This window comes from Tamandua tetradactyla, chromosome 5, assembly GCF_023851605.1.
Source record: "Tamandua tetradactyla isolate mTamTet1 chromosome 5, mTamTet1.pri, whole genome shotgun sequence".
NCBI classification, from domain to species: Eukaryota; Metazoa; Chordata; class Mammalia; order Pilosa; family Myrmecophagidae; genus Tamandua; species Tamandua tetradactyla.
In genome coordinates this window covers 38,800,511-38,815,535 of record NC_135331.1, presented here as the reverse complement: position 1 = coordinate 38,815,535, position 15,025 = coordinate 38,800,511, and the positions used below count along the sequence as shown (strand labels likewise).

At 37.7% G+C, this 15,025-nt stretch overlaps 1 protein-coding gene across 5 annotated transcripts in view; it reads left to right on the top strand.

Annotated features, from left to right (window-relative positions):
• The window catches only part of PLSCR4 (phospholipid scramblase 4), a 41,783-nt gene extending 30,303 nt beyond the window's left edge, over positions 1–11,480 (top strand). For all 5 annotated transcript variants that reach the window (XM_077160734.1, XM_077160731.1, XM_077160733.1 and 2 more), the window contains 5 exons: positions 1,799–1,841; positions 2,740–2,966; positions 5,477–5,638; positions 6,930–7,088; positions 8,274–11,480. In XM_077160734.1, coding sequence (XP_077016849.1) covers positions 1,799–1,841; positions 2,740–2,966; positions 5,477–5,638; positions 6,930–7,088; positions 8,274–8,318 — 636 coding nt within the window. In that variant the 3' untranslated portion in view covers positions 8,319–11,480. The remainder of the gene's footprint in view (positions 1–1,798; positions 1,842–2,739; positions 2,967–5,476; positions 5,639–6,929; positions 7,089–8,273) is intronic.
• Positions 11,481–15,025: the final 3,545 nt, after the last annotated feature.

Here is a 15,025-nt window from a genome sequence, read left to right as displayed (position 1 = left end):
ACTTGATAAGTATAGGAATTGGCTTTGGAAATCCAAGACCTTCTGGAGTCATTTATCTCTCTTTTAAAATTGTGTGGCTTTAAATTTTCTTATTTAAATATTAATTTAATTTAATTATTAAAGCATAGTTTTCAGTTTCTTCTATTACTCTGATGGAGGTTAAATGAATATATTTTATGGGTTCTACTTTCACTTACAGGAATGTTTTTGAGTTAAAAAGAAATAAACAAAATAAGAGAAAACACAAGTTTGGAACCAGACAAACCTGGTTTTAAATTCTGGCTTTCTCCCTTTAAAACTTGGAATAACTTTCTTAGCCCCTTGCTGCCTCTCTTTAAACATCTATAAGTCCTACTAGCAAATGGCAGTATTATCAGATTGTTGTGAGAATGGTTGAAGAGATAAGGTTTGTAAAGTGCCGTATATTCATGGCACACAGGACACTCAACAGATGACAGCTGTTTGGATGCTATTAGTTGAAACGCCTTCTTAGATGTGAGTGGCAGATCGATAGTCAGCCATTCCTTTCATCTGCCCTGGTCTTTTCGAGATCTCATGTGCAAGGTCCATGCATCCGATGTTGGCGGGATTATATGATTACTAGAGATGTGGCTTTGCCAGGGACTCCACCAACTCCTCCAAGAACTTCTCCTTAATGGCGTCGTGTCTTCCTGGGCAAACTTCTTCCCTCTTAAAGTGCTTCATTTCTTTCGGATATTATGCTCTGCAGTGTCCATGGACACTTTTATTAAGTAGTGAAATTTTTACCTATTTTTACCTAAAAATCTTATTCCTAGATTTTTACTTCCTGGGATTTGTTAAAGGCACTGTAAACCATTTTAATGAGCACTTTTGAAATTTTATAAGACATCGATAAAAGTCTTCAGTTAAGTGTGGACTGTGTCCTCACTCTAACTGCTTGCAATCAATCACGCCACAAAATATTCACATCCAATTAAGTCATTTTCAGTTTTTGACGCCTCCACAGGTATATATTTTTCATTCATTAATATATACAACAAGTATTTAGGGACATAGAGTCTTTCAGTCAATGTTCTGTGCTCAGAGGTTAGGAATAATATAAACTTGTATTAGTCTAATATAAAACTGTATCAGTCTGTCTGCCAAAAAGGTTTCTTCCTTCTGCTAGAATGTTCTCAAATATGAGATGATGGGCCAAACTGTCCATTGTGAGAGTGATTCCTACATAAAATTAAGATGGAAGTTATCTGATGGTATTCCCAACTTCCCACTCCATGGTGTCCCATCTCAGAGTTTTTCTTTTCCTTTCTCTTAATCCCATTCAGATTAGACCCTCCCCTTATTAAAATGTGTACTTGGGGAATAACTGGTATTAGTAGCTCAAGTAAACAGAAGCCAGTGTGTTAGGTTTTCTCAGACATACTTGTGCAGTAATATAAATAATATAAAATAGGCCACTCCTGTGGTAGAAACACTAATGGGTAGGGGCTGAATTAGGACGTTGTTTCTTCTAAATGCTGTTACTGTAGCAAGTCGATGGTTTTCTGACTCAAACAGGCAACTGTTTCAGTCTTTTACAGTGGGACTGCAGAAACTGTTTCCTCCCTGAGCTGCAGTGTTAATAATCATCTGATCAGGTACAGATAAGCTCATTTCAGGTGATGAAATACTTTTGATTCCATTCAATTTCAGAAGACTATTTTTTAGTCTGAGTTGATACATTCCGATACCTATTTCATCGATTTCTTTTCTAATGCGTATTTGATTAAATCCTGTTATTTCTAGCTCTCCTAACTGCTTTGTTCTATCCCAACAGTTGGACAACGTACACGTCCTTCAGCATTTCGAGCCTGTGGAAAGTATGTATGATTTTAGAGTGTGCAGCAGTATTTTGTAGCATTCTGTGGAAATTTTGCATCATCTATTAGTTGCTGCTTTATGTTGATCACTTTTAGTGGTTCAAGGAGAAAAAAAACTCTGTTACCCAATTTTCCAGAAAGTAGAAAAAGGAAATTATTCTGTATAATTTTATACTTTATATTTTTATATCTTATAGCCACTTTAATTTTTTAAAATCTGGTAGCCCTTGTACCTTTATGCATCCTCCTGCCTCCACATTCCCCTTTCATAGATTAAAAAAAGTAGTTGCAGGAAGGCTAAATCAGTCAGCCAGGGGTGCCCCAGTCAGCTGGTCAGTGACAAAGAAAGACCAGCTTTACTAAACTCCAGTCCAGTGTTCTTGCTCTGGAGGTAAGGTACACAGTTCGCATGCAGCCTGATTTTGGCTCCTCAATACAGGTTTGCTAACCCTTATAGCACTGGCTCTAAATATTCATTTTGCCCACCACATTCAACCTTTGAATTTTCTTGGTTCCTTTATTTTATTTGCAGTGATCAGCAGCCTGGATCATCTGGACATATTTCATGAGCCGTTTAATTCATGGTCCAATGTATAATTTCATTAAACGAATCTTAAAGTTTTCTGAATTCAAACAGCACAGGAAATAGTTTTGGTCTTCCATCTGTGTGCAAGATTTGAAAAATTATTTTACACTGAGCTTCTAAAAAGAAATATTTCACAATTTCAAAATTATTTACAGATTTGGGGAGCTTATGAGTTATTTCAGTGTTCTCCTTAATTGCATACACGTCACCTGGAATTTTTGCAAAGCTCCTTTGCTCTAAGTTCTCAAAGGCTTCAGGAGGCCTTTTTTAACCTCCTCTAATTGACGAAGGGTTTCTCTTCTCATTTCTCAGTGTGTCTAGGCTTTGAAGCCAACAACAGATACGATGTGAAGAACAACGCAGACGAGATGGTGTACATCGTAAACGAGGACACCGACGACTTGACCAGGAACGCGTACCGGACGCTCCGGCCCTTTGTCCTCCGCATGAGTGACCGCATGGGCCGAGAGGTCATGACCCTGCAGAGGCCGTTCAGATGCTCCTGCTGTTGCTTCTGTTGTCCCTCCACCAGGCAAGAGGTCCGAGGACGGAGGCCCAGTCTGCCGGTTCTTTTTAACGCCACTCTTCAGGCCAAGGCTGGGCTCCTTTCTCTGGCTGGGCCATTCAGGACTAAAGATGGGAGGGAGCAGGCCATCTCATCCCACCTAGGGAGACTCACAGAGGGCTTCTTGTGGGCTCATGCTCTTCAGGTTCTAGGTGTTGGGCCAAGCACAAATTAGGGTTGTTTCGTGAATGCCCCCATTGTATTAGTTTTGTCTGCTGATTTAGAGATTTATGGCTATTGACAATGGCTCCTGCCCATTTATCTAAATGTATCTGCATATCACCAGAAAGGCATTGCTAAACATAAACATACACTCTTAGAAGTGGAAGGGACCTGAGTTACTTGGTGCTACCCACACAACCCACAACTTTTCAGATATCAAAAAAAAGCTCAAGAAGATTGTGTCCCCCAAGGGTCTCGCCGTTGGTAGGTGACTGTGCTGGACCTGGAATGCAGAGGTGCTGAGTTACAGTTTGATTCGTCTTCAGTAACCTTCATGACTCCTGGAAGGTCGTTTGCTGCAGGGAAAAGAAGAGCAGTTTTGCACAGAGGCCAGGGAGTTTGAATTCCAGATATGCTGCGTACTTTAAATTGAGGCGACTCACTTAGTCGCTTTGAACTTCAGTGTTCAGATTCATAAACTCTGCGCAGCAGTACACCATAGGATTACTGCGATAGTTAAATGACAAAGTACCAGCCTCTACTCAATTTATTTACAACCCTCTCTGTCCGCTGATTTCTTAACCTGTAAAACAGATATAATAAAATATGTCCATAGGATTGTTTTGAGGACTAATTAGTAAATAAATATTGATGTCTTAGGACAATACCTGGCACATGGTACAGTGCTCAATGAATATTCGTTATTTTTCTCAGATATTCCCTGTTGTTATTTTCTTTGTAATAATAGCCTTATATTTGAGATGAATCTTCACCTCTAACCCCTGATTCTTTTGGATGAAGTATTTTTCTTCATAATAATGACTTGGAATTTCTTCTCGAATTCTATGATGAAGCACTCCGAGATGACAAGATGTCTGGATGTAGTAAATTGAATAAAAATGACAGCCTTAGTCCAGTCTGTGGAACTTTCGTCCCACAACCTTATCTAGATATATTTTCCAGTTTCCCTTGTAATGTGTCTATCTATGTATCTGTGATGTACCCACTACTACAATTCAGATAGCAAGCATTTCCATCGTCACAGGTATTCTCTCTTAAAACCATCCACCTTCTGTCTCTGCTCCCACAGTAGTCTTTAACCCCTGGAAACCACTAATCTGTTTCCATCTCTATAATTTTGTCATTTCAAAAATATTATATAAAAGGAATCATACAGTATAGGACCTTTTGGGATTGGCTTTTTTTTTTTTTTTCATTTAGTGTAATTCTCTTGTGTTTCATCCAAGCTGTTGTGTGTTTCAACAATTCAATCCTTTATACAGCTGAATAGTATATCATGGGATGGATTTTTAGACATTATTTTTGCAAAATTTAGACTTTTAGGCTCTTAGAACTAACTCATATGACATCCCAGCTACAGGAAGCTGTCAAATGTGTGTGTGTGAGTGAGTGAGTGTGTGTGTAAGAATATGTATGAATACCATACAGGCTTGACAAACCATGACCTGAGTAGTCCCCCTCATGATGACCCAGGGGACTTAAAATTCTTAGAAAGTGAATGTGAAACCATAGAATAGTCAGGAGAACTTTCGCTTTGGGCTTATACCAAATAACTTAATCTTTGTGACTCTTTTGTCATGATTAACTAGGAAGATCCTCATTCTTTAGAGAAGAGTATTGCAAAGACCATTAAAAGAGAGTAGTGTGCAATATTTCAATATAATTCTAGAAATGGCTTTAAATGCACATTCACACACTCCGTTGGTTTTACAACATGGAACTTTTTTTGTTTTCTGATAAAATTGATTTTTTTTTATTTTAATTGATTTTTTTAAGAAAAATTTTCATTTTACCTAACTTTAAAGATAGTAAGTTAGTCTGTTACTGTGTTAGGGATTCTGTCAGGTCTTTGTAGTTCAGAGACAGAAGACATTACTATGGCACAGCCAGCAGCGTGAGCATCAGCATGCTGACAGGGGTCCATTGTCTCTCCCCCTCCCGCCACCCACGTCCTATGGAGTCGATCTGCAGATGCCACCTGGGCAGCATCCCAGCTTGGAGACTCCACCACTTTGATGCCAAGCAGTAGCAAGCCTGCTCTCTATCCTGAAAGGAAACAGGACCTTGCAGGATAGGTTGCGTGCTGCAAACACATCTCTCAGAAGGTAAAGAGTGGTCAGGGCCTTTCGTTCTTGGGACACCCAGCAAGACGTGTGAGAAGTCCATGGAGGTCTGTCTCCCCCCAAAATAATTCCCCTAGTCCTGGTTTGATGTAAGAACACATCTGGATCATGTGTGTATGTTAGTATGTATAAATGTATGACTATAACACGCTCTCCTCCGTCGCTGCTTCGTTTGCAGCTGGAGGTGCAGTGCCCCCCCGGCGTGACCATTGGCTCTGTGGCGGAGCACTGGAACCTGTGCAGGGCGGTTTACAGCATCCAGAACGAGAAGAAGGAGACAATGCTGGGAGTGCGCGGGCCGTGCTCGACGTATGGCTGCGGCTCAGATTCCGTCTTTGAGGTAGCTACTGTTAAAACAACGTTCCCAATGTTTCCTCTCTAAGTGCTGACAGACCTAAGACTGATCTTAGTTGGTTTTTTTGTGTGCGTAAAATGAGGTCTACAAAATCGTCTGCAAATTAACATGGTTGATGAAGAAAATGCTGATTAACCAGTTGACATGAAGTAATTTTCAAATGATTGCTAGTCAATTGCTTGATTTTTTTCCAACACATGAGCTCATTTTTCATTATTTCATCATTTGATAAATATAAAAAGAGGTAGAAGCCATCTAAAGCATTTTACCTTTTGAGATTAAATAGCCTGAACAAATCCATTTATTTATTTAATCATCTGTTTTCCCCTGAAACTTTCTAGGGTGGGAACATGGGTCCTGAATAATTTTGCGAATTGCCTACTTGCAGGATAGAAGTCTCTCTGTGTCCTCAGGAAATAGGGCAATGCTGATATAACTGATGTTAGGTCATATTATAACATTTTCAGGAAAGAAAAAAGGAAAAAGCAAAACTTCTGGTTTGCTTTATCTCAGTGTCTACAACTTGATACCTTCTTACCTTGAATTTGAAAAAAGAAATTTCTAAAAGTATTTCCTGGACTTTTTGAAGATTCCCTTTTGAATGCATTGCAATCCAGCAAGACTTATCATGTACCAAAAATGCACATTCAAATATTTCCTATAATACCCAATAAAGATAGTTTTGTTTTACTAAAAGACCACTGTAGCTGTGGGGAGACTCATTCCCATCACCAGGTGACAAAAGAGTTAGCATTTGAGTATTTGCCCTGTGACAAGTGCCGAGTTTTCCTTTCAAAAGCTGAAGTCTCGTCCATAGCTTCAGGAATGCACAGGAAGTTTGGCCCTTGAGTCCTTGAGTGATTAACAGAAGTTATGATGTAACAGTTCATCTCTTCCTGCTGTTTGCTCGTGTGACTCTCTAGGCTGGAAGTAGTTTTCTGTCCTTGTCGCCAATTCCAATTTTTTGCTATATTGAGATAATTTAAGAGACAATTTAAACTATACCTCCTTCAGCAAGCTCCCTCTAACGCCTCAGGTGAGAAAGTAGAACGTGCACTGGCCTGAGAACCAAGTTTTAATCCCGCTCGGGTACTAACCAGTGGCAAGCCACTTAACTGTTATTGGCCTTAATTTGCACATTCGAAATGTGGTAGTTAAATTTGTTTTCTGCACTACGTTTATGCCATTTCAGTGTAAACTATTCCTAAGTGAAAGAATAAAGCGTATATTTAAAACCTTCCGGATGTCATAAGGTGTGACGTCCTCATCTGTCCAGGTCCAAGCCCTCGACGGCGTCACCTGTATCGGCAGCATCATTCGGAAGTGGAACGGGTTGTTGTCAGCCATGGCCGACGCCGACCACTTTGACATCCGCTTCCCAGTGGATCTGGAAGTGAAGATGAAAGCGATGATTTTGGGAGCTTGCTTCCTCATCGTAAGCCTTTCGCTTCTGGGGGACCCTGGGAGAACTCCTCTTTCTGATGAGAGTCAGTGTCGTGGACTGGAAAGGAATAAACTTTGGAGCTAAGTTACCTTCTCGCTGTGCCACGTAGTCATTATGGGACTTTTGCAAAGTGTTTAACTCATGCGATCTTCAGTCTCCTCATCTGTAAAACTGTGATAAAAAAAAAAAAAACGCATTTTTCATGGTTACAAAAATTAGCTATCATATGTGAAAAATGGCCAGCAGAGCGTTTGGAACATTTTGGGTAATCACTGGGTAGCACCTGTCACCACTGTATGTTATTTATCATTCTCACTACTTAAAGATGATTGTCCTGTGATTCCTTAAAGAAATAAAATAACTCCAAAGCTCACGTCCTTTCCCGTCCTCCTTACTGCCTCTCTACTATCCATGTACTCCTTGGGGTTTTGTAGTTTCCTTAGAGTTATTAGGCACACTTCCAATGGCCTTTTCCTGACGATACAGTTTATAGTCATAGATAAAGTGCATAAATAACCATGATAATATTTGCCTTGAATACCTAATTAAAATTAAATGATAAATAATTAAACTAATAGTGATTGGTAAATTTAGAGTATTTAATGCTTGCTATAACAAGTTTTTCTTCCTCTTAACAGGAATAATTTAATAAATTGCTATCCTAAGTGGGTATCTTATTGACTACCAAAATTCCAAGTTCATAATTGCCACTTTTTGTATGCAGTCCTCTTCTTAAAGATTTTGTAAGATGCATTTTTCCTAGACTGGACTGGGAGATCCCCTGATAAGCTACAAAGGGTGATACTGTGGGCTTGGGTTTTTGTCTTTTTATAATACCAATGATAAGTATACCTTTCATTCCTGTGGTACTTTTCTGTTTTACAAATTGTCATCCGATAATTCTAGAAATGGCCTTACTTCAACATAACGTTCATTATTTTAAATATATGTAAAAGTCAAATATATTAATTTCTGCAAAAACAGTAACACAAACTCTCCTATTAATTTTAAGATTCTTGTAGTAATGCTTTTAAAATTTATTTTATTCTAGTCATGTAAAGGTATATGTAAATTACAAAGCTTTTAAATACTTTGCTGTTAATAAAAGCAATTAGCAAATTTCTGCATAGACACTTAATTACTAATCAATATATATTACTGTTTTTCCAATTCCAGGACTACATGTATTTTGAAAGATCTCCAAACCAACATTCAAGATAGAGGAACACAGCAAATCAACAATTATGTTCAATAAAAAAATTTTAGAAAAGTTTAATTGGGCTTAGAGTCAACGTTCAATTATTTGCACGTATATTTCTCTATGTGACTGGTTTTGTTTTGTTTTTTCTCCTGGGCAGGCATTGGGAATGGAACCCGGGTCTCCAGCATGGCAGGTGAGAACTCTGCCACTGAGCCACCATTGCCCACCGTTGGCAGGTTGTTTTTGAGTGTTAGTTTTAACAGTAGGTTGAGAGCATGAGTGGGAGAACACAATCTACATGTATTTTTCAACTTAATGTGGGTCTATTTGGTAGACTAGTGTTCACTCTGGAAAAGCTATGACCTATTAACCAAGTAAACATAGACTCAATAGGTTTGAAAAGACTGTAAACGTGAGATAAAGGAAAATAAATCTCAGAGCTCTTACAATAAGTGGTAGTCAAAAGATTGGGGATTTTTTAAAGCAGTCTTTTTGGGGATAGAGTGATGTAGTTTCCATCTGCAGCCTTCTGTTACCCTCCCCTGTCCATCCACATGTCCTGTTATGAAAGGCAGACTTGGTTCCAGATGAATAGAATGATACGCTTCATCATTAAAGCAAAAAGTAAGGCAGACAGAAAGATTGTTTTTTATTGTGCAAGGAAAATTTTACTTGTGCACATGAGTCAAAGCCTCAAAGTGCCAAGTTTAAGCCTCAAACTGCCGAGTTTATAAGAGTTCAGTAGGCTCTTTAATTCTGTCACAAAATAAAGAATATATTATATTATGATATTTATGCTCCCCATTCTGTATCATTGACAATCAACAGCTGTCTATAAATGGAAATAGGATCACGCTTACAGGAAAAGAGCTGACTCTGGCCACAGTCAAGCAAGGGGCCTCAGTGCCCTTATAAGAAATTTGCATTTAATATATGTAACTTCTTTGGTCACAGATGCCGGATGCATAAAATTCGAAGCTTTGGCCTAGTCTCTGAGATTGCCTGTTGAATCTTTGTATCTCATTTGGTGTGAAGCAAAGGAGATTTTTTTTTTAAGAAGCCCCCTGATAATCACCATGCTTTTCTAATGGCAAGAGTTAGAATTTTGCTTTCAAATTTGGAATGTAATGTTTTGTGTTACTTTATAAAAGTGAGAATACAGATTCTGATACAGTATAAATGCTTGATATTGCTTCACTGCTTTTCATTTACCTGATAGATAAATCTAATGCAATGCTGCAAACTTGTACTTCTCTGTAATCCACAGCTGTCAGTAAAGACTGTGTGGGATCAAATAGCTACAAAGAACTATATCACTTCTTTGTTTGCACTAACTAATTAAAAGCATAGTACAGGGCCTGCCACGGTGGCTCTGCAGGCAGAGTTCTCACCTGCCATGCCGGAGACCCCGGTTCGATCCCTGAAGCCTGTCCATGCAAAAAAAAAAACAAAAACAAAATAAAAATAAAACATAGTACATAAGTGAATATAATCTAATTAATCAACTTACCTCTATTGCACTTTAGTTTCCTATGTGGACATCAACTGTATTTTTTCAACATAGCCAATATGTGGAATAGAAATGCATTCTTCTGCTCCTTACTGACTAAAAGAGTCTGAGTGTTCTTAGATATGGTTTCTGTGAAATGAGGGCCTTAGCCCACAAATTACTGTTTTTTGTTTTGTTTTCTTTTTTTTTTTTTCAAGTGAAAGTGCCTTATTTTTAAGTGAGTCATCCTTTGATGGTGAAAGTTTTACTTTGTTGTAATGTCCACTTTTACATGCTGCTACTAAAAGCTGTTGCTTCTAAACTAATTCCTCTTTATATTTGAAAAAATAAATATTATATATAAGATTGCAATCTTAAACAGACATATATATTATTTCCAGTAATGATTATGACATTTTTATATAAAAAATAAGACATTGTATTCAGAAAGTTTAACTATATAAACTTTTCATTTTTACTTGCCTACATTCAAAGACCTGCTGCATAATACTAAATAGAACTGTATTTTTCAAAGAAAATTACATTTAAAATTTCTGTTTAAGATTTTTGAATTATTAACATATCTTTTAAAGTTATGATTTTCATTTCTTTAAAAATGTGCCTTATATTTTTATACTATACTTCATATTGTAATTTCTATATTTCTGAATAATATTTCAATGTGCAGATTGATTATGTTGATAAAAAACAAGCTATTCTCTGAAATTTGTTTTTTGTGTGTCCTCATACTGGTATTGGCTATTAAATAAATATAATACTTGTTAATAGTAAAATACTGCTTTATTTTTTGACTTGTGATTGAATTTGAATACTTCAAAGGTATTTCTGAAGTGATTTCTTATCAAATTTGTTCAGGGGGTTGGTTTCCTATTTAAATTTAATAAAAATAATGTCATGTCTGTAATGTTGCAAAGTAGTGAATAGCTTTCTGGCACAACCAAGTTATTTATAAATGTTTATTGCTAATTTACTTGTCTAAGATTCATTTAAATAGCAACCATAAACTTCAGTTTCAGTATATTTTGCAAAGTGGTTTCAAGGTATGGCACCCTGCCCAGTTAGCACTTAACTGCTGGCTACTCTTCATCATTCAATGTAAATTAATATGAATTTACAATTAATGTTGCCAGCATGAGAAACCCATAGGGCTAGATTTAATAAACTAGCATCAAATTCACCTCTTTGAGACAAAAGACCTATACAAAGAAAACTATAAGAAATTGTTAAAAGAAATCACAGAAGACCTAAATAGATGGAAGGGCATACCGTGTTCATGGATTGGAAGACTAAATATAGTTAAGATGTCAATTCTACCTAAATTGATTTACAGATTCAATGTAATACCAATCAAAATCCCAACAACTTACTTTTCAGAAATAGAAAAACCAATAACCAAATTTGTCTAGAAGGGCAGGGTGCCCTGAATTGCTAAAAGTATCCTGAGGAAATAAAATGAAGCTGGAGGTCTCATACTGCCTGACTTTAAGGCATATTATGAAGCCACAGTGGTCAAAACAGCATGGTATTGGCATAAAGATAGATATGTTGACCAATGGAATTGAATAGAGTGCTCAGATATAGACCCTCTCAACTATGAACATTTGATCTTTGATAAGGCAGTAAAACCAACTCACCTGAGACAGAACAGTCTCTTCAATAAATGGTGCCTAGAGAACTGGATATCCATATGCAAAAAGAATGAAAGAGGATCCATATCTCACACCCTATACAAAAGTTAACTCAGAATGGATCAAAGATCTAAACATTAGGTCTAAGACCATAAAACAGTTAGAGGAAAATGTAGGGAAATATCATACATCTTATAATTGGAGGCAATTTTATAGACCTTATACCCAAAGCAAGAGCACTAAAGAAAGAAAGAAATGGGAACTCCTCAAAATTAAGCACTTTTGTGCATGAAAGAACTTCATCAAGAAAGTAAAAAGACAGCCTACACAATGGGAGACAATATTTGGAAATGACATATCAGATAAAGGTCTAGTATCCAGAATTTATAAAGAGATTGTTCAACTTAACAACAAAAAGACAGCCAATGCAATTAAAAAATGGGAAATAGACTTGAACAGACACTTCTCAGAAGAGGAACTACAAATGGCCAAAAGGCACATGAAGAGATGCTCAACTTCCCTGGCCATTAGAGAAGTGCAAATCAAAACCACAATGAGATATCATCTCACACCCACCAAAATGGCCATTATCAACAAAACAGAAAATGACAAGTGCTGGAGAGGATATGGAGAAAGAGGCACACTGATCCACTGTTGGTGGGAATGTCAAATGGTGCAACCGCTGTGGAAGGCAGTTTGGCAGTTCCTCAAAAAAGCTGAACACAGAATTGCCATATGACCTGGCAATACCATTGCTAGGTATCTACTCAAAGGACATAAGGGCAAAGACACAAACAGACATTTGCACACCAATGTTTATAGCAGCATTATTTACAATTGCAAGGAGATGGAAACAGCCAAAATGTCCATCAACAGACGAGTGGCTAAACAATCTGTGGCATATACATATGATGGAATATTATGCAGCTCTAAGACAGAATAAAGTTATGAAGTTTGTAACAACATGGATGGACCTTGAGGACATTATGCTGAGTGAGATTAGCCAGAAACAAAAGGACAAATACTGTATGGTCTCACTGATATGAACTGACATTAGTGAATAAACTTGGAATATTTCGTTAGTAACAGAGACCATCAGGAGATAGAAATAGGGTAAGACATTGGGTAATTGGAGCTGAAGGGATACAGATTGTGCAACAAGGACTGAATGTAAAAACCCAGAAATGGACAGTACAATACTACCTAGCTGTAATACAATTTCGTTAAAACACTGAATGAAGCTGCATGTGAGAATGATAGAAGGAGGAGGACTGGGGGCATAAATGAAATCAGAAAGAAAGATAGATGTTAAAGATTGAGATGGTATAATCTAGGAATGCCTTGAGTGTATAATAATAGAGACTAAATGTACAAATTTTAAAAATGTTTTTGCATGAGGAAGAACAAAGGAATGTCATTACTGCAGGGTGCTGAAAATAGATGGTAATTAATATTTTAAAATGTCACCTTGTGTGTGAGACTAAAGCAAAAATGTTTATTTGGAACAAAATTTATATTTTGACTAGTGCATTTCCTAATATAACTTATGTAGATAGTTTGATTGAACACCATAAGTACTTGGAATCTCAGGTAGGACATGAGATTTTGTTGGTTTGCCCAGAGTGATGCCCCAATGAATCCCAGAGTGATTTGATCAGTGAATGGAAAAGTATTTGCAAAGCCCCCTTCGGGGAATGGTGAGAACAGGGAGAGATTCAACTTCCCCAAGTTGAATTCTTGATACTCTCACAAGCAGTATGGACAACCAAAGCTATAGGCTGAGCCCCCAGTCTTGGGGTTTGCTCATACGGAACTTAACCCCACAAAGGTTAGGTCAAGTCTACTTAAAATTTAGGCCTAAGAGTCACCCCCAAGAGAGCCTCTTTTGTTGCTCAGATGTGGCCTCTCTCTCCAGCCAACATGACGAGCAGTCTCACCACCCTCCCCCTCTCTGCGTGGGACATGACTCCCAGGGGTGTGGACCTTCCTGGCAACGTGATAGATAGATATATTGACCTGGACAGAGATCCTGGAATGAGCTGAGACTCAGCATCACGGAACTGAGAAAAACCCTAGAATGAGCTAAGAATTAACATCAAGGGATTGAGGGAAACTTCTCGACCAAAAGAGGGATGAGTGAAATGAGACAAAGTGTCAATGGCTGACAGTTTCCAAACAGAGTCGAGAGGTTATCCTGGAGGTTATTCTTACGCATTGAATAGATATCACCTTGTTATTCAAGATGTAACGGAGAGGCTGGCGGGAACTCCCTGAAAATGGAGCTGTGTTCCAGTAGCCATGTTTCTTGAAAATGATTGAATAATGATATAGCTTTCACAATGTGACTGTGTGATTGTGAAAGCCTTGTGTATGATGCTCCTTTTATCTACCTTGTCAACAGACAAGTAGAACATATGGAATAAAAATAAATAATAGGGGGAACAAATGTTAAAATAAATTTAGTTTGAAATGCTAGTGATCAGTGAAAGTGAGGGGTAAGGGGTATGGTAGGTATAATTTTTTTTTTCTGTTTTCGTTTTATTTCTTTTTCTATTGTCTTTATTTATTTTTCTGAATGGATGCAAATGTTCTAAGAAATGATGACTATGCAACTAAGTGATGACATTGTGAATTATTATGTTAATTTTTATTTCATTTGTTGATTTTTTTAATTAATAAATAAATTTTTAAAAATTCACCTCTTTGGCTGAGGATAGCTATTGTTTAGAATGGATCTTCCCCCATACTTTGGTTGATCTATTCAGAATGTCTTTCTCATTTGTCTGTAGGCCTCTTAAATTGTAAATCCCAGAAAAGACAGACAACAAAACAACGCATCCCCAGTATAGCCAGAGTGGGTCAGAATTGTCAGCTTCCTGATTGCCCTTAGCACATGCCAGGCATTCAGTCTGTATCTGCTCGATGAATACAAATGCAGCGAATGCGTCTATTTAAAAAATATTAGTTATAGTAGCCAAAAATATTTGACAATTCACTCAAGTACTTCATTCTATTTAATAAGTACATTATTGAACAGCTACTAAATTCAGGACTTGTGCTCTTTTTGAAGGCAGAGGGAATGAAAAATACCTACTGCTCTTAAAAGTTCACAATCTAGTGGATAAGACAGACTTGCGAGCAAACAAAATTCATCCCCTCGAGTGCACGAGGCCAGTGCAGTGTCAGCCTTCAGGCGAGGCAGGTTCCCAGCAGCCTCTCCAGTGCCGTGAAAAAGGCATCTCTGTCCCACTTAATCAGAAAGTGAGCTTGGAAAATTGTGTGTCCTGCTCCCCACTGAGCTCCCTGGCACTGTTGGAGAATGTGTTTTACTGTCACGTCTTCAAGCTGAACGTGGTGAATGCAATTGTAAAGGTCAATTTAGTTTATTTTCATCTACTTAAGCAGGGGTTGAGTGTTTATTCAAGTACACATGGAGCCTAGCACACATTCTGGTACATCTAAGATGCTTAGATGAGCGAATTAATGAAAATCACAGTAAATCTAAGGTACTATATGCCAGGTGTTCAAGGACGTGAAAGATGACTGGCTAGTCCCTATCCCTCAGCAAGAATAAAGCATGTGAATACAT